Source organism: Chelmon rostratus, chromosome 14, assembly GCF_017976325.1.
Source record: "Chelmon rostratus isolate fCheRos1 chromosome 14, fCheRos1.pri, whole genome shotgun sequence".
Taxonomy (NCBI): domain Eukaryota; kingdom Metazoa; phylum Chordata; class Actinopteri; order Chaetodontiformes; family Chaetodontidae; genus Chelmon; species Chelmon rostratus.
This window is the reverse complement of record NC_055671.1, coordinates 8294109-8313921: the sequence shown is the minus strand read 5'-3', so window position 1 is coordinate 8313921 and position 19813 is coordinate 8294109. Positions and strand designations below refer to the sequence as shown.

General features: G+C 42.7%; 1 protein-coding gene across 1 annotated transcript in view; it reads left to right on the top strand.

The window, feature by feature from the left end:
* Positions 1-19813, top strand: part of myo18aa (myosin XVIIIAa) — a 58078-nt gene that overhangs the window by 17335 nt on the left and 20930 nt on the right. Inside the window, exons 9-20 of the mRNA XM_041951707.1 lie at positions 56-200; positions 2976-3146; positions 3965-4055; positions 4489-4681; positions 7777-7863; positions 9573-9711; positions 10821-10980; positions 11079-11265; positions 12309-12534; positions 12698-12807; positions 13997-14062; positions 15536-15664. Of these exons, the coding sequence (XP_041807641.1) occupies positions 56-200; positions 2976-3146; positions 3965-4055; positions 4489-4681; positions 7777-7863; positions 9573-9711; positions 10821-10980; positions 11079-11265; positions 12309-12534; positions 12698-12807; positions 13997-14062; positions 15536-15664 (1704 nt within the window). The remainder of the gene's footprint in view (positions 1-55; positions 201-2975; positions 3147-3964; positions 4056-4488; positions 4682-7776; positions 7864-9572; positions 9712-10820; positions 10981-11078; positions 11266-12308; positions 12535-12697; positions 12808-13996; positions 14063-15535; positions 15665-19813) is intronic.

Here is a 19813-nt window from a genome sequence, read left to right as displayed (position 1 = left end):
CAAAAAGGAAATTTATTTCTATTTATTTATTCATTATGTGTGTGCTATCTGCCAGACTGAGGATAAGCAGCGGGCCTCCCAGCAGTTTTCCAAGCTGCAAGCAGCCATGAAGGTTCTGGGGATCAGCGGTGATGAGCAGAGGGCCTTCTGGCTCGTCCTCGGGGCCATCTACCATCTCGGGGCTGCGGGAGCAACCAAGGGTAAGATTGCTCACCGAATGATTTTTCCATTCTACGGCTGCATCGCTTGTTGTGCAAATAATGTTAATCTTAATATACAGTAAGACATACCAGTAACAATAATGCAAAGGCTCGTCCTTGATTTGTACACCCAACAGCACATGATGAAACAGCTGATAATAAATAAAAAAAGAAAAAAAAGAAAAATTACCCTCGGTAGCCGAATTCGTATTAATAACACTTCGTGTAATCTCAAAAATGTCAATCCTGCATTATCTCACTGTAGGTAACATCTTCAGTGTGATGCAAGACAGCTGTAATCCAGATAACTGAATTATGCATTTGCTCTTTTAAAGACGGTGCACAGTGCACAGGTTGTTCAGCAGCTCTACTGCACTGATCTAAAGCTCAAAAATGAAAAAAATAAATAAAAATTGGTGACTATATTCGTACCCAGGATATTTCCCTGGTCATTACGCGACAATTTCTACACTCCCATATGAAACAAGGCTGAAATCATTTGAGACTCCTTGCCGTAGATGTATCCTGCTGGCTCTGGTCTTTAGGGTTTGATACAGCAGTTGAAGTGATGCATTGTATTTTGCATATTAGATCTGATCCCCTGTCAGGTTGACCTTATTAATCCTTTCTAAATGATCACACTGAATAAACAAAACACTGTTTGTGCTACAGCAGCTGATACTGCTGGCAAACTACCAGAGTTTAATTGTTAGCAAACACTGTTGCAGCTCAAGGACAGAAAAACATCAGCCTGATTTTGGCCTTTAGCCGTGACCAACGTTTGATCTTGTCATGAGCATGCGTCAGAGGACTAATGGGAACACAGCAGACCTCTTAAACGTGAGGATTTGTTCCCGTCTTTGAAGCGATTTGTATGATGACACCTAACGTAAGAGAGTTTTGTTTTTTTTTGTTTTTTATGCTGGAAAGTAATAGATCTGCCTCCCACTGCAGTTTATTTTCATTTTGAAATTAGATGTGTGACATTTGAAAAGGCTGAGGCTGTCAAAAACATTTTCTATTATCGGCGAGGTTACTGTTAGTCACATTTTTTTTGTATGAAAAGCCCTTGCTTAAAAACAGTTACAGTAGGCTTTTTCAAGGATGGAATAATCCATGCTTTTCAAGTAAATGCCTCTCCAGAACAGAGATTCAAACATCTTGACTTCTCCCTTGTCCTTCAGAAGCTTTGAATTCTCTCTGTATTATTCATTTGAACTCTCTTTAGCGCACCTCCGATGTGCAAATTGAAATCAAATGAAGCTACCGGGTCCTGCAATGCAAACCAGTTAACCTGATGCCGGACTCCCTCTGTTTTGGAAGCAGTTCACAAAAATACAGTATATCGGAAAAATATGCAACTTATAAATCACAAGGAATGAATAGTAGCAGCGACTCTGTGTCTTGTGTTTTTGATGCGTTCACTCTTCGCTCCCTGTCTTCACTGCACTTGCCAGTCACTTGTTCAGATTTGCTTGCCAAATTATTTTCAGTGATCTCCTCCAGCTGGCTGCCAGTCTTTTCGGTGGCACTATAACACCATCCAGGAACAGTTTTAGAATTTGAGGCAATGAATATCGTCCTACATGCATTCTGCTACTGGGAATACAGACACTGAACACCTTTGTTCTGATCTGCTAATTATTGGGTGACTTAAGAACTCAAGCACACAGCGGTTCTCATGGAGAAACAAAGCATGATGGGATAAAAGTTATGACCAAGAGTCGGCACTTTGTTGGTAATTATATTTTGCCATAGAGAATAGTTGATTCATTCAATGAAAATACTCTGATTAGAAAAGGCTTCCAGGACTTAGTCTGTGTTTTCCCTGTTACTCACTGTGTAAAATACTGTGTTCATTGGCAGTGCAGCTTCATGGTGTAACACAAGAGGGCAGCACTGATTCTAATTTGCCAAAACAAATTGAAGGGACAACATGAAATGAACTTTTCTCTGTACGCTGTACTGTCAACACTTATATCTAACAAGTGTAGATAGAGAAAAGGCTCATCACGCTGTGAGTCTGGATGCTTTTTATGAGCTAATATTATACATATGTAGTTTTTTTTATCTTTAAGAGTCATCCACTCCTTAATGTTTGATTCAGTTATATTGGCAAACCCAATTTGCCCCTTTTGATGTTTGACTGGGATTTAAATAACTGTGGTGGTGAATATCTATCAAAGCAAATATTCAAATGTCTTTACTTGTCCTTACAACCGTCCTGCTTATCATCAGGAAAAGTGTGCAGGGCTTCTGCAGCGCTGATGAAACAGATAGAGCGCACCACTGTCTGTGTGAAATCCCCCAGTTTCTCTCTTAAGTCTTAGCAGATACCACTTCATGGTGGATTAAAACAGAAGTTTGCTCTGGTGTCTGCATGTTTCCATCACTCAGACGCTAGATTAAAGAGAAACGTGTTTCCCAGCTGAGTTCTTTATGTAAATAAATTAATTGTGTCCCCTAATTAGAAGTTTTGCTTTCATTCTCAAGATGATAAAAGGGGCAATTATCACTTCAACTTCATAGACGTCTTTGAACATGGAACAATTGTTGTAGAAGCCAGTAGATATAACTGTAGTTAAACATATCCAAGCCGCTAACATTTTGAGCATGCTTTTAGTGCATGTTCTCACCAGCTGTGTCGGTGTCAGCTTGACCAGAGACATAATCCTACCCTGTCCGAGACAGGATTGTCACAAAGCTACGGGGCTAGCCATGTGCCTGGGGTGGCTGGCAGAAGGGCTAATGGAGGTTTTCATGCACATGTCTCAGCTGGCAGGAAACAATTTGCACGTCATGAGTGGGCCCAGAAGGCGGCCTACCTGCTGGGCTGCACCCTGGAGGAGCTCTCCTCCTCCATCTTCAAGCACCAGGCCAAGGGCACCCTGCCCAGAGCCAGCTCCGTGCGCCAGGCTTCTGACGAAAATGGCACAGCAGATGCAGGTACTCCACAGACCACATTTACCAACAGATTCTTTCCTTTTCATTCCTCACAGCCCCCCCCCCTTCTCCCCCTTTTCCCTTTGTCAATCTCACTCTGTTTCCGCACAAATGCACGCACACACGCACACATACACATGTGCCTGTGCTCATCACCTGAGGGAAATTGCATGCTGTGGAGAAAGTAAAGCTTATCTTAGTAATGAATACCACAGCTTTACAATGGCTATTGACAGATTAGTACACACACTATGTCGGGACAAGCAATTTTGGATCTTCATTCATTGTCCTTGAAATCATAATTGCCTCACATTGATTTTTCACATGTGCAGGTCTTCTGACTTCCATCAAGACTGCAACACACTTTGAAGGGCACCGGGGTAGAGTTAAGTCTTTCACAGTAGGGATGGGCAGAATTCACCTCCGTTTCACCTTTCCTGTGTCTCCCCTCGCACGAGAACTTGCAGTACAGTCATAGATGTGTATGCCCATATGAAAATAATCCTCAGGCACCATCAGCTCACTATTCTGTGTCATAGTGGAATGAATTAGGGGAGCTTAACAGGTGGCCATTGCCGCGAGGCACAGACATGAGTGTGCGTTGTTTGATCTGACCAATTCAGAAACACCTGAGTCCCAAATGACACGGTTTTACAGAGACAGTTTCAGACCCAGTTTGAATACGTTATGCCTTTGGGCATAATATGCACAAATATGATGTTATTGCACATCCTTTTAGAGGCAAATGTTTTGACCGTAGCTTCATTCTAGCTTTTACAGCTCATTTCTTCTTCTAATTCGATCGGTTCCCATGTTCCCAGGATCCAAGGCCACAGCCATGGAGTGTTTAGAGGCCATGGCGTCCGGGCTTTACTCTGAACTCTTCACTCTCCTCATTTCTTTAATAAACCGGTTAGTATTTTTGATCTGGTGCTGTATTAAAGCTGAACTGTTTTTGGCTTTACCTTTATATAATGAAAACCTGCAGATGTGTTTGTGCGTAATGAATAAATACCTTAAGGTATCTTTCAAAATCTTGGTATCTTGGATTAAATTTTACATAACCACAGTTTTTGGGTGGTTTAAGCAATGTTTGTCCACACTGTTGTTTTTTATTGGGTAGTTTAATATTGTAAGAGGCTGTTTTTACTTAAAGGCTTGGGTTTAGGTTTCTGGATAGATTTAGGATTATGTGCAGGGAGGGTTAAAGTTAGGGTTGTGGTGCAAAGAGCTAAGGTTAAAGCTAGGGGTTATATGCAGCGAGTGTAATCAATAAAATGTTGCCTTAAGTATCACACTGGTGATGTTTGTGTGTACGTATGTGCGTTTGCCCTATGTGCTTCAGGGCCTTGAAATCCAGCCAGCATTCCCTGTGCTCTCTGCTCATTGTGGACACACCAGGCTTTCAAAACCCCAGGCTGGCTAAGCGCGAGTGCAGCGCAACCTTTGAGGACCTATGCCACAACTACACCCAGGAACGTCTGCATACCCTCTTCTATCAGCGGACCTTCGTTCAGGAGTTGGAGAGATACAAAGAGGTAAGGACGTGAAGCATTATGCCCGGCGCATACATACGACCTCTTTCTCATCGCCGCTTTCTTCCTCCTACCTCTTTCTCCCTCTCCCTTTGTCTGCTGCTTTCTCTCAGATATATCAACTCCAATAGTGTATGTGTTCACACATCAGCTACACCATCCCTCCCACCTGTCACAGGCCCTGGCAAGCCATGTTCATGTGTTAGAGCTTCTCATTAGTGATGCCAGTCTTCACCTCTTCTGCTGAGATCAAAGTAAAGTCACTCACAACCGCCTTTGGGAGACACGCCCAGTCACACAGCAGTGGTGGTGCTCCCTGATGAAGGAACTATTTTTCTTCTGCCCTCCTTTGATTTCAAGCTAGCCGTGCTGGACCACAACATCTGGACACAGAGTTTAAGATATAAAAGGATATAATATTCTTTCATTACTAAGACAAATATATCCTTCCGTTACTGCTGGCCCAGCTCTAATCTCAGAAATATCCTTCTTATTGAAACCTCAGCTGATAGCACATGAAAGTTAAGCAGAAATCCTCATCATATTACTTTTAATACTCCGAACAAGGATCCTGGGATTCCCCACCCACGTCCCCACCCCCGGCCCCTGCCTGGGAGAGAGGGAATTGGAGCGAAATGAAGCATTGCATAAATCTGTGTAAATCTCTCTTGTCGGTGCATCTTGAAAATATATGAAGCTGTGAAACTGTCATTGAAAAATGGGTCAAACTCATTTAAAACGGCGCCGAATATCAACAGTGGCAGCGGCAGGCAGGTTAAACTGCGATACACACAACAGGCAGCGGGCTTTAGATTTTCAAATCCAATGCTGCGAGTGCTGCAACTGTGTGGATAGTTTTTGGATTCCCTCCGCATGTTGAGTCTCCACAGCAGAGAACAAAAATAATTTGAGCTACTTCGCATACACAGTCAGCTCGAACACTGGCATCTGTCACGGCCACACTATTAGAACTGCCAACATTTTCCCACATTTCTTGTGCAGCCTGCACTTTGTCACTGTGAGCTGCTGCTTGTTTTGCTCTGGTGAAGCTAATTTAGTATATTTATTTCCACTTCATCTCAGAAATGCTATTATCTGCAACAGTAATGAAATCTTTCAGAGTTTCCATTTGCCTATAGGTAGCGTCTAAATGCCAGACGTTCTTGTTGCTGGAATAGATTTGTTGTGGCTTTTAGTTCTCGTACATCTAATATGCCATTGTTTTATCATTTCAGTATCCATAACAATCTTGCCTGCATCTTCACTAGATGCACCATGATGAATCAGGATTTTAAATTACTTTGATGACTGGCACCTGTGTGCATAGTTGAGGGACCAGCGCTGGCTGCTTCTGTCTGATGGCTGTCTGGTCTGTTAAATGTCTGAAAATAGCTTATGTGTATGCAGAATTTACCACAGTCCAAGGTGATGTGTTCATGTGTCTTGTTTAGTCAGAACAGAAGTCCAATTTTTGGATTTTCATCATTATCATATGTAACAAAGATTTTCAGAATTGAGAAGTTAGAAAAATGTTCTTCATTTTGCTTGAAAAATGACCGATTAATTAGAAAAATGACTGATTAACGATTAATCTGTTATCGAAATAGTTGTTAATTTTCTGTTAATCAACTAAGCCATGAAGCGTTGCAGCTCTGCCTTCAACTCCTTGTTGTGGATTATCAAATTGTGATGCAGACATTCACGTTTATGTTAGCGAGGGTCTCGCGGAGGCTGCGTCACAGGCCTCATGGCAGCGTGGGATCAGGAGGGTTGTGTTGGACCAGTCAGCGGCGTTCAGTCTCCACAGTTCCTGCTAATAACTCAATTCCATGGATTTTCTAGGAGCAGGAACTCTGACCAAAACAGGAACTTGCAGTCAGACTGTGGCTCTGCAGATTCCTGGGTGTCTGGAAAAGATCCTGTGCTAGAAAAACGACAGAAGGCTCCTACTCAGATAAACATGGTTAAATAATGCAAGATAAGATAAGATAAGATAAGATAAGCCTTTGTTGATTCCCAAAGGGGAAATTCAGACAGAAATATGACCAGATAAGTAGACAAGGTAAAAAGGGTACAGGAAACTAAGTAAGAATAGAAGTAAAATAGACTAAAAGAGCAAATTAAATGTTACATGGCAAAGGTTACAGTGGTGTGATTTTTTATTCAAATAACACCCAGTAGCACATTAAAATTGTGGGGTATGCATGTATGTATTGCTGTCGTTTGTGCAGGAGCAAAACAAAACAAACAAACAAGCAAAAAGCTGAAAAAATGCTGGATCCTCGCTCATTCCGCACAGAAACCCAAAAATGGCCCGGACAGTATTATTTGGATCTTTTTAGAAGTTGCAAGATTCACCTTGAACTGAGCTGTGGTGAGTCACAGTTGTCTGATATCACTCATTCAAACAGTTTAAATGGAGCACTGAACACGGAGAAAGCGCTAAACAAAAAGCAGAGAACTGCCTGGAGAGGTCGGACTGAAGATCGGAGCCAAGCCTGAACAATCTCAAGGCTACGAGTCCAGTCTCCAGAGGCCTCGGCGTTCCCGCGTTCACCGCGTTATCAAGAAGTTTGAGGCCCGTGCTCCTCTAGCCGACCGCCCTGGAACAGGACGCAAGAGAAAATTTGACCTAACGCCGCCGCAAAGGATTGTTTGAACGGTGGAGAAAGGACCTCGGGCGTCTGCAAAACATATTCAAGCTGACTGTCAGCTTTTTCGTCTGAGCTTTTCTTGAAATGTGCACAGAGTGCACGTGAATACTATGTGTTGAGATTAAGTAATAATATTTAGTATTTGTCTGTAATATACTTAACCCTCCCATCCAGCTACATGCTTGGAGGAGCTGTTTTATGAATATCAAACCCTTCAGTTCAATGTCTATGTCCATAGAAAGATATTCGTCCAGGGCAGTGAGCTGCCCAGCATGCTGAAACCTATGTCAAATCACCAAATGGCTTTTTCTTTACTGTGAATCCAAATCCAAGCAGATTTATTTTTCCCAGTTTCTTTTATTTTCACCCGAAAAAATGTTTTTCTTTTCTCTAGCATCATCACAAGTCATTAAAGAGTCTGTCAATCTGCCTGTCTCCCCTCAGGAGAACATAGAGCTGGCTTTGGATGACACAGAGCCCAGCACATCTCTGTCTGTAGCCGTGGTAGACCAAGCCTCCAGCCAAGCGCTGGTAAGTTCAATGCTGTAGTGTGTCTCTTGTCCTCAATTCTGTCTCACATGTCTCCATATTTTCATGCTTAAATCTGGTGTCGGTAGAATAGCTTCCTTTTAAATGCACCTGAGAGACTTGCATCCCTTTCTATTTCCAGATGGTAATCTCTGGGCACAACAATGAATGTCATCTTTTAGCATCACAAGTTTTCTTTTTTAAATATTGAAAGGTGTTTGGCAGAGGCTGGAAAGAGAGGGAAGGAACCGGAGAAGAAAGGTTAGAGAATTGACTTCAAGAAAGAAAATCGATGTTTGGCCTTTGCAGCCTGTGATCTGCACCATGGAAACAGAAATGGCAGAGTTTAGAGAGTCATAGATCACTGTGGTATAATTCCAATGTGTTTGGTTTGAGTGCTTTACTTTCTAAAGGGTCCACGCTCCAAATGAGAATGTCATCAGAAGCAGTGAACTTTGGTGCATCACAAACCAAAGTGGAAGAAAACACTGTTTCTTCAAAGTCATTTCTAAAGTCAGCTCTAAAGATCTGCTGCTTAGACTGAAAAGACGTTTTGATCAAAGGTGTTTTTTCTTTTTTTTTTCCTATCTTTTCTCCTGTTGTAGCTCAGATGTCCATTATCACAAACAGCCGTAGTAGCCATAGTTGTCACATGTCTCCTGGAAGCTGATAGTCTGCGTTGTGTTTGAAGCCAGTGTGGTGTGCACCGCTGATAAGGATGTCTCCGGTGTAACTTCCTGATTGCCGGGAAAACAGTGTTTGGTTCTGTGCACCCAGGGCGGATTCAGGCATTAGCCATGCTAACCGAGCTGGCTACCTCAGTCATCCGGAAAACAATAGCGGCTTATTCGAAATGTGTTCGGACAAAAAGTGCACCATTCAAGCTAAGGACTCAACGCAGTGTGCCTCTTAATTCTGGAAGCAGTGAAGTCACAAACCTTTCCCGTGCACTTATTCCATGATCATCGATGCCAGTGCGGCTTTTGTTTTCTCCTCTGTTTGCACACTAATTGTAATACTAATTGTATTACTTTTTAATCCCTTATGCCACTCTTGAATTTGTGAATTCCCTTTTTTTGTTTCCCTTTCAATTAGACGGAAAAGCTAAATTGATGATGCCATTATTGCAGAAGCTGCTGCAGGGTGCAGAGACCCAAAATGCTATTGAAAGTTTAATTTCTGACGCTAGTATTACTATCAGGCCTGTCACAACCGGCTCATGCTGGGGAAGCATACGGTACGGCACGCTGCTTTTACTGATATTTAGTTGAAACAGAATATTGCAGGGAAACACTGGCGATGCAGGCAAGCATTCAGCATTCAGGAGGACACTTTTCACAACCTTTCATAAGAAGCAATAACTTTTTTTCTGCACTCAGGAGGTGGATGAAGAATAAAGTCTGAAATATCCTCTGATCCATCAATGTATTCCCATTAAATAGCTAAAGCAAACTAGATGTCCTTGTGGCAAGGTGGTTTCTAACTCATGTATGGGGGACTGAATTATTTTTTGAGGCAGACATTATTACAGGGTCAAAAAGGCAAAATGAAAAATAAAATAAATTCAGAGCAGCCAACAGACATTTCTACTCTCATTTCTACTCATGGACTAATGTTGGTGAAGGACTGAAGGTGAAACAGAACGTTTTGTGCACTAAGGACCTCTGACCTTTGTGCATGTGTGTGTGCATGTGTGTGTGTTTATTTGACAGGTACGGACAGTGCGAACAGATGAAGCACGCGGCCTGTTGTGGCTGATGGAGGAGGAGGCGCTGCAGCCCGGGGGATCCGAGGAAACCCTTTTGGGACGCCTCTTCAGCTACTACGGACCTGCTGAGGGCGAGAGTAAAGGCGAGGAGAGGACACACACACACACACATAAACTCAAACTGAAGCTAACGCAATTCATGGCAAGCTTTCTACTTGCCCCCCCAATTACAGTGTTTAAAGAAATCAACTGAAACATTCTTGTGTGTCTCCTAAATAACAAAGCTAATATGACTATTTGATCCAAATATAATTAACATTATATGAAGTTTCATCTCTGTTGTGAGATTTGTCATCATTTGTGGGGGCAGAGTCATTCTTTACTCTCTTTCACACTATTTGCCAACTCTTGCCGGAGGTTTAATTTTAGATAAAGACATTTCATATAATAAATTGGGTGCAAAACACTATTTGACAGATCGACCGTATCATACTGCAGATAAGTCGGAAAAATCCTGTTCTATGTATATTGTTGGCAACCTTGACGACAGTTACTTGCCAAGTTTGCAGCTTATAAAAAAATCTTCTAGTGGAACTAATAGAGAAAAAAAATAGAGGGCAAAGTGTCATAGCAGCCTTCCAAAACAACAGCTGAATGCTTCTCATTCATGCTCTTCATATACACAAACACACACACGCGCAATTAGTTAGCATATTAGTGGCACATTGACTCTTAATTAGACATTATTTATTCCTCATTCTTGGGGTCAGGTTATTAAGGTTGTGATCATGTACAACAACTTCCTTACTTACTATCAATAAGCACAAATTAGGAAGTTAGTAAATGCTTTATGATTACTAAAGAGCCAACATGCTACTAATATGCTAGTTTGCGTGTGTGAGAACTTTTTCTCTCTACTTTATCACCCACATGTCATGCTTGAGTCAGGTGGTTGCAGTATTTATGGCAGTAACATTGATTTAAACATTTCACTCTAAAACTGCACGCACAGGCAAACAGGGCCCATTAACAACTGGGTTTTGAACAGATTGTCTTTTATTATCGTTGTATCGGTAAAGTTTATGTAGGGTTGTGACAGACTGTACGTCCCAGAAGATGAATCAGCTCGCTTTAAAGCCTCCACGCGGACTGCGTAAACATTTTCCTGAACTCCCGAAGGAGGCTGTTCATTTTTGTCATCTTATGGACAATGAGCCAGGGAATCTCACGCTACCTCCTGCATCTACACCAGGCCACACTTTCCTCCTGAAGAGTGAAAAGGATAATCATTTCCTGCTGGGCCACAGCCACGGGACTGACTGGGTGGAGTACAATGCCTGCGGGTGGCTGAACTACGCCAAGCAGAATCCTGCCTCCACCAACGCCACAAGCCTCCTGAAGGACTCCCAGAAGTAAGAAAGTGTCTGTCTTTTGTGGGGGGTTGTCAGGTGAATTATTGCTTTTGTGGATTTCTGCAAAACTTTAGGCTGAAGTAGTGTGTCTCTTGCAGGAAGATAATCAGCTCGTTGTTCATGAGCCGAGCGGGCGGAGCCACCGTTCTGTCCGGCTCCATTGCAGGCCTTGAAGGTGTTTCCCAGCTGTCCTTGCGACGGGCCACGAGCATGAGGAAGACCTTCACCACAGGGGTGGCTGCGATCAAGAAGAAGTCCTTGTGCATCCAGATAAAGCTTCAAGTGGTGAGAGGAGATGAGGTTTATGCGTTTGCCCGCATGTATCGCCAAGCACACTGAGATTCAACATCCTGGTCTGCACCTTTTTTCATTAATCAGTTCCTGGTTGGTTTGCTAACAAGTTACTGGAGAACTTGACAGGTGATGTGAGGAGTGCATCATTGCTTATAGTTGTGGATTTGTGCTGTAGTGTACTTTGGACCTTATCGCAGAAACAAATTGCTCAATGCAGCTTTAAAGAAAATGGATGGGATGAAGGCCAGTATTTGGATTGCACCCGGAGATAGATTTAAAAATGATATCGGGCTGTTAATGTGCTATGAGAGGAGTTCTGCAGCTATTTTGCTCCTAACCCTATTGCCTGACAGGAATACTATTGGATGATTCTGCAAAACCCTGGATTATGTTCACAGCTTGTGTTTTTTTTGGCAATGTTCTGCCAAATAAATTATTAAGATATGGTTAGGGATGTTAACTGTGAGGTGTGGACTCATGCAACGTGATAATTTCCAGGAATACTGGGCTGTTTGCTCCCCCAAACCTGGTATTTAAAAATTAAAGGAACGACAGCCAAAAAAATAATGAATCGTCCTTCCTGGCAGCAGGGAACACAACCTTTGGAAGAGTGAGGACATAAAATTAGCATGAAAATGTGTGAATTTCTCGACACAAATGGGTAAAGACTAAAAACATTTAGCCTTATATGGAAATCCACAGCGTTTGCAGCGTAGTATAAAGAAACACATGCACTTAAATCTTGATAAAATACATTTTTATTATCTGCCTTCCTGTGTTGTGTGTGCCTGAAAATAGCATCATGCCAAACTGAGATGGTAGATTTATTCTGCATGTGGGTATTAAAACTCAAATTTGCTTAATGTTAGTAGTAAATGTTATTTTATAAGGTGTGCATGTCAGACCCTCTTTCCATAGCATTTGTTTATTTGAAGTAAAGAAGTTAAGCTCGTGATTACATATAGTGGAAGATATTGTATTGGTTATGGCTCATTCCTACCACAGTCCCTTAGCCTGCTCTCTCTTTTTTTCAGGATGCTCTCCTTGATATGGTGCGGAGGTCCAGAATTCACTTTGTTCACTGCATATTGCCCAAGGCAGATGCCCTCAGGGCTCTGAGTGGATCCCTGTTCAAAGGAGGAGAATGTGAGGCTCAAGGGGAGCATGGAGATCATGGCTTAATGCAGTTGGATGTAGCCTTGCTCCGTGCTCAGCTGCGTGGCTCCAAGCTGCTCGATGCTCTCCGGATTTACAGGCAAGGTGAGGGAGCTGCTAAAATCACGTACTAAGGACAGGCTTAGAAACACAGACCCAACCAAAATCATTTTTTTTTTTTTGTTCATACTGTCTCTCCCAAAACATCTGTTGCACTCTTTGAGCGTTCCCAGAATCTAATGTCGTTATTCAATCCCGACCTTCACAGGTTACCCCGATCACATGGTGTTCTCCGAGTTCCGCCGACGCTTCGACGTGCTGGCACCGCACCTCACCAAGAAGCATGGGAGGAATTACATTGTGAAGGACGAGAAGAGAGTAAGTCAATCAGCGAGAGAGGAAAATGTTCAGCTCTCAGCGCTCTGTGCCCAAGCACAGCCAAGATTAATGTTGTGAGGAGGCAGCTTCATTACATCTGCCCCTGATTTGTCAGCAGCCAACTGACAGAGAAATAAACCCTCATTCATCAGAGCCACTATAATGATCTAATCAACTTAACCTTATCAGTATCGTGCCTGTTAAAGAGGCAGAGCGGTATTGTGGCTTAGAGAGTGCTTTACCGAACTCGAAGCTACGAATAACCATTCAAGTAGATGCACTTATCATTTTTTTTTGTTTGTGTGAGCATTGGAAAATAGCAGCCAAAGTTGTTCCCTGTTGCTGTGACAGTACAGGTGCTTCACCTCTACAGAGCTTTTATTTTAAATTTATGAATAATGATTCTGGAAAAAAAAAACAAAAAAACCTTCAGAAGAAGTTTTATTCTTAAAAGTAAGTGAGGACGTGCTGTGCATTGGTGCATTGGTCCTCTGCAAGAGAGGTTGAAGAATACAAAAGTTTGTTTCTAGAAAGAAATGAGAGTGAAAGAATGGGGTTGAGGAGGAGAAAAGCTCTTTTCCCCTGTGTGTGCATACTGGGGCTGAGTTTCTGTGGAAACACTGGCAAACAAAAGCCCCTCAGTGCTTGTGGCAAACCTCTCCTGGTGTAATCTAGATGTGGTCTTTCAGGCTGGAGGCTCAAGTAGAGAGAAGAGGCTGAGACAACAATACACCTACAGTGTGCACATGCTGGTAGATGGACAGGGAGAGGCTCCAGGCTGGCTGAAGGTGTTCCTCTGCATAGGATTTATGTGTTCAAAGCTGCAATAGGGCCAAGACCACCAGGGGGTCATGAGGAATAAGCCAGGAGCAGGTGGATTCTGTGGGACAAGTTGTAATTGGTATGTAGCTGGGGCTGGGGAGGCTCTGAGGAGCCAAACTTTTTCCCGTGCTTGTCGAGTTACTTTCAAAACAAAATCCAGCTGGGTATGGATGTGATGGAGGAGAGGAAGCTGCACTGTACCATTAGTTCAGCATGGCAACTTAGGGGAACTGTGGACTACTGAAGTGTTGCAGTGTCAGTAGAAGTTCCCACTGGGTCCAGCAGTTGAAAGAGTGTGTGTGTGTGTGTGTGTGCGTGTGTGTGTGTGTGTGTGTGTGTGTGTGTGTACATGTGTGCCTTTCCCCAGGCTGTGGAGGAGCTACTGGAGTCCTTGGATTTGGAGAAGAGCAGCTATCACATGGGTCTAAGTAGGGTGAGTAATGCCGCCACATCTCAATCAAATAAACAGCTATAAGATGCTGGAGTAAACCTACGCTGTGTGTCGCTGACAGTTTCACTCTTCTTAAAGCTCCGTGCGCTGCTCTTTTTATCCTTTTTTTGTCTTCTTTGTAAAGACACTTGCCGTCAGGGGGAGCGTGTCTTTCATTATACCTGTCCCTCTTTGAGGTTTCTCTGCCATCCTTGTTTGGACAGTTGCCAAGCCTTACCCCGTCTCCCGCTCTTATAGCCAGTGGCTACCCGAGAGGCATGTCTCTACTCTGCCCGGCTCTGTGACTGTAATTCCCTCTTTCTTTTCGGGTCATTAGAGCAAATTCTCGCGACTGATGGCCCTCTTTGTTTTTCACCACGACCGCTGTAAAGTAATCACAGTAAACACTGCCTGGCACGCCGAGGTCTAATCCTATCAGCTGGAAAAGTGGCCATCAGCCAGGAAGGAAATCAAAGGAAACAATAATGTACAAAACAGTGGAACTTATGCTGTGTGCAGTACAAGGCCCTTTTAAAAGACATGACACAAGAATGGTTTGGAGGCGGCTTCACATGGTGCCACACTTAGCAGTGTGAAATGGGCTCAGAAGTAGACAAGCACAGTTGGCCATTCACAAAGCATTCCAGTGGCTTCCTAGCAACCTGCCTCACTTGCATGCCAATTACACCAGCCCCAAATAACCCTATAGCAGCGGAAGTGGCGCAGCTCTCCACAGGGTAGAATCTGCTGCTAGGGGTAGCCGCACGGCTTAAAACAGCATCGCTACATACATTTTAGAAAGTGCCGCATGCATCGGACGAGGATGAAAGACAAGTAGCTACAAGCCCGACTAAGCAATTTGGAAGCAATAGTCGTTGATGTCATTGAACGCATCACTCCTCCCTACTGGTTTGCAGATTCCCCTGCAGCTGCTCCATCATTTCCAGCTTCTGCTTTATTAACAGATCACATATGGGTTTGGTAATTTATAAGGCAGTGGGACTGGTGTAGAGAGACCTTGGGTGGAGACACCATTCATCCATCTTAATAGCTTGCTGCTATCATATCTGGAATGCACTCACAGCGCCTAATCCCTCTGAAGTATGGACAGGCCGTGACATGATCCGCTTTCTATTGGCTGTTTACCTGTGTTTTACCTTTGGTCCAGATTGGATACAGACAAGGCTGATTGTGTGAGATAATAAACTTAATCACAGCTTTCTCACTTAGATAAGACTCACTTGTCCATGGATTACACTGCCTCTTATTAACTTGCTGCTTCAGTGCACTTATTTACTTTTTAACTCCGCTCTGTTTTTTGTTTTGCTCTTACGCTTCACGCTAAAGCAGGGCCTCTAAATCTAATTTCCCCACAGCTGCAATAAGCGTTACATGATCTCCCAATGGTTGTATCCTTTGCTAATAAGTTCATTTGATGTTACGTGTGTGTGTGTGTGTGTTTGTGTTGTGCTCTAGTTGTTCTTCAGAGCCGGCACCTTGGCTAAGCTGGAGGAACAGAGAGATGAGCAGACCAAGCGTAATCTAACCCTGTTCCAAGCTGCCTGCAGAGGCTACCTGGCACGGCAGGCCTTCAAGAAGAGAAAGGTAGGCATGGCGTCACGGCGAGAGGGACGGCTTAGCCTCAATCACCAAGAATATTTTCATCTGAATTCAATAAGGTTGTATTCCTCTATCACACATTTCATTCAAATCATCACTTGAATGACAGAGAATCAAATGCATTCACTTTTATACAGACGCAAGACACAAGTTGCAAACGCAAAAAGAAATGTGATGCTTGCAAAGGCCGGCAAATTAAGTATCAAGGTCCATTTTGCTGCTAGCATGTTCTTTAATAAAGCAGCTGAGGAATGTGAGCTCCAGAGGCCTTGTTGCCTTGGAGTCCACCAGGAGTAGAGAGTTTCCTGCTCAGAGCTAATTTTATTGCCTGTTTGCTCTGCTCCTGGGGTAGATCTAACCAGCTCTGCTGTAAATCTTCAACTAATTATAAATGTGTTCTCTAAATCTATCGCCTTTACCCCCTCCCTCCTGGACTGTAATCCATCCAATCGGCTCCCCCAGGGCGACGTTTGATAGTGACACGTCCATTTATGTTGCATTTTATCAAACTGCTCCCGTGCGACGCGGCCTTATCAAACGTGCCGCTGACTCACTCCCCCATCTGCTCCACCCATCTTCCATTTTTCTCCCAGCATGTGATGGGTCCATCTCTCTGAACCTCATACATGTCCTCTTGTGATGTATGGAGCCCCACAGTCCTTCTCCCTCTCTGTGATTACTATTTAAGTGAATGTGCCGCTTCAGCTGGCCGGTGATGAACCAGCAGAAACGGAATCAACATTGCTGCGCTACAGCAGCATGGCATGCTGTTAGTGAGTAAATATCTTGTCCACTTGTACATGATGCCAGTGAAACTATTAAATTGTCATCTTTGCAATAAGGTAAATCAATATGACCTTTTATATCACTGGACTTCCAGCTCTCTTCTGTTATTGCTGTTTTTACCACAGGAGTTTGAGTAATGGATGGTGGTTGAAAATGGGGAACCAAGAGAGGCCAGTTTATTTTCTTTATTAAGTTCAAAGGTCATTATTCACACAGGGAAGCAGGCTAAGAGCTCGGTGCTTCACAATCTGCTTGAACTTGAAGAAAATCAACAGCTCCAAAACCGTTCTAAATTGCCAGGCAACCATGCAATTACAAAATCCATTAACAAAGAGGCAGTGCCCCCGTACGACCCCTGTCTCCTGCAAATGCATCTATAATAGAAAGATAAGATTTTATTTTTATTTTATCTTGTAATTTTATTGCCCATAAACCCATAAACTGGGTAACGTGCAATTATGAATGTGATTCTATCAATTCGGGGGCTAAAGGATGATCTAGCCTAGTTTGTTTAAACTGTGCACACGATTACACACGTTGTTTCATAGTCATACTCATTTTATCTCAAGAATCAATCAATTAAATTCAAAAAACTTAATTCATCCTGAGCAGGGCAGTGAAAAAACATATGCAGCAGAGCGCACACAAAAAAAGATAAATTAGGATAAATTTCAAGGACCATTTGTCTAAAATATAAGAATATACAGAAATATACATAATATTTTGCAGAGTGTCCGATGAGGATTGACACCAGTGTAGTGTTTGTATGGTAAATATGCAGCTGTATCTTTGCTTAGCACAAAGACTAGAAACAAGGTCAAACAGCTAAATGCCGTCAATCTTCTCATTTATTCTTGGCAAGAAACTCAATACTATAATTATTTTTTCCTGAATTTTATTATTAACGAACAATTCCCCTACCTCTCATGCCTCTAAACACCCATTCTGAATGGGTGTCGCAGCTTGGTGCGGGTATTCATTGCACTGGAATAGTCCAAACGCGCACTGTCAAGCTGTCCAACAATGGAGTGATTTGACAAGTCATACGAAGCCGTAGAAGCTTTTAACGTTATTCTGTCAGCATCTGCAGTGTCACGTTGAGAAGTGACAGAGAAATCAGACGTGAGGTGAGTTCTGCTTTTGGTCTGGTTTGCGTCTTCTTGCTTTCTCCTATTTGTTAATCTGCTGCTCAAGCAGCTTCAGTATGCTGGATGTATAACCACACAGCTGTTACATGTATGGTATATAGTGCAGTCTCTTCTTCCAAGAACTACCTGAAGGGCATTTTTTCCTGCAGAATCTCATTCTCTTTATGTTAGTCCTGATTCAATTAGTTGACACCAGAGTAACGGAAGAGAAGCAGGGCTGTGGTGGATTATTGAGTGATTTTCATCTTCCCTCCTCTTCATGCTGAAGATTTACAGAGTGTGTTGCACTTCAATCTTAGAATAATCATCGTATAATAACATCCAATCGTGCCCTTGCTGTTACCCTGTTATCCCTTTGTGAAAATTGATTGGGCTCCAGTGCCTCTTGCACTGTTTGAAGTATCCAGTCTTAGCTGCTCCAGTAGATGATGATTTGCCCCTGGAACAGCGCGGATGAGTTCGGGTGAAGCCTCTGAGACGCTTGCTGGTTGACGTATACGGATGTGACAGAAAGTCGCAAGTTCCCTTGATTGATGTTCCCTGGCATGTTACCCTTGTGAAGCTGTGCCAAGCCCATGTGACATTAAATGACAAAACCACAGTTTTTCTTGTTTTTTCCCCCCTCTCTCAACCGACTCCTCAAGGGGACAACCTGACATTATAAAAGTCTGTTATTTTGCCTCAGCAGGCACTTACCGCATTGGGAGTTTTGTCCTTCAGGTACCCTACAAATGTTTTTGTTTTAGTTATTTGCATTTGAAATCAGTGTAAAGGAGCATGCATAACGCTAGCTTTAACCTAGTCATACTATATCTATTTGTTTGAACCTTTTCCTGTCGTTGCAGCAGTGCTCACTGAATGTTCAGATATACCTTCATCAAACAGGGGATTCTGCAGGATATCTCATTCATTTGAAGTATGCAATCCCATAGTTCCATATCGCAAGAACATGAATATCTCCCACTTTAAAGGCGTGGATGGGCTCTGCATTGGTTCTTTTGTTTAGTGTGAACCAGCTGCATTTTTCAAGGCCACGCGAAGGAACAGCTAGGATTAAAGATCTTTTATGCGTACTGTTATTTCAGAATGGATCTGTCATTGGATAGTGTCACGATAATGACATTAGGCAAGGCTTGATGAACCAATCGGTCCCTGATTAGACCATACATGTTATCAGCCGCTGTCCTTTAGCAGGGCATTCATTCATGTTGAAATGAGATCAAAGTAACTCTGATGTCTTACATGTATACAGACATGCCTGCGTGCATATACTGCACATGCACGTGCGCTAAAAACCCATGTATGTATTCGTGGAATTGGGAAGAAAAGCATGGAACACGTTTTTTGTCTTAATCTTGGCTCGTAATCCTAAATCGCATCACACAGTCTTTCAGTTGTCACATCCACTTAATGTGATATGAATACCAAAGTGTTTATCCACGGCGTTCATGTAATATAAGCTTTTGTTTGTTTTCTATTCATTTTAGACTAAATATGACAAGTGAGACCTGCTTAAATCCTCTGTCAAAGATTTGAGGCATTTCGCTCCATGTTAAAGCTTTCACTGTGTGACAAATCCTAATTGGTCATAGAGAGTACCTTCAGGGAGAAATGTACCTGATGCTGAGAATTGTGTTGCTCTAATTGGGTTTGCCCGTAATCTGCTGCTGCTAGAGAGCCTCATGCATAAGCAGCATGGAAAATGTGTAATACTTGGAATTAGCTGCCAACATGTTTGATTTAATTAATCAAAAATTAGCTTCCAGCCTTGGAACACACTCTGCAGAAACTCTCCAGAGGAGGCTGGCAAGTCCTGGGATAGCTGCTAGCCCATACACAGGCAATATACACGAGATTGAGGATTGAAATGTTTTTCAAATATTGCTCATCGGTGCTGAGGATGATATGGTAACAGCAGATGAGTTCTGTAAAGTGTCTATTCCAGTGAGTAATAAAGATTTTCCTAATTTTCTGGCATTGTTTCATGGACCTCTGGACATTGTCTCCCTCTGATACCTCAACACTACACTGCATTCAAACCATCTGTTTCTATGTATTGCATTAACACCATGTTCTGGACATATTGTTGCAGTAAATCTATTATTATCTCTGTTGTCTTGGTTATAAAGCACATCATTGTGTTAGACCATCAATTGACACATACACTCACAGTTACTTATATTAATATTCCACCAACACC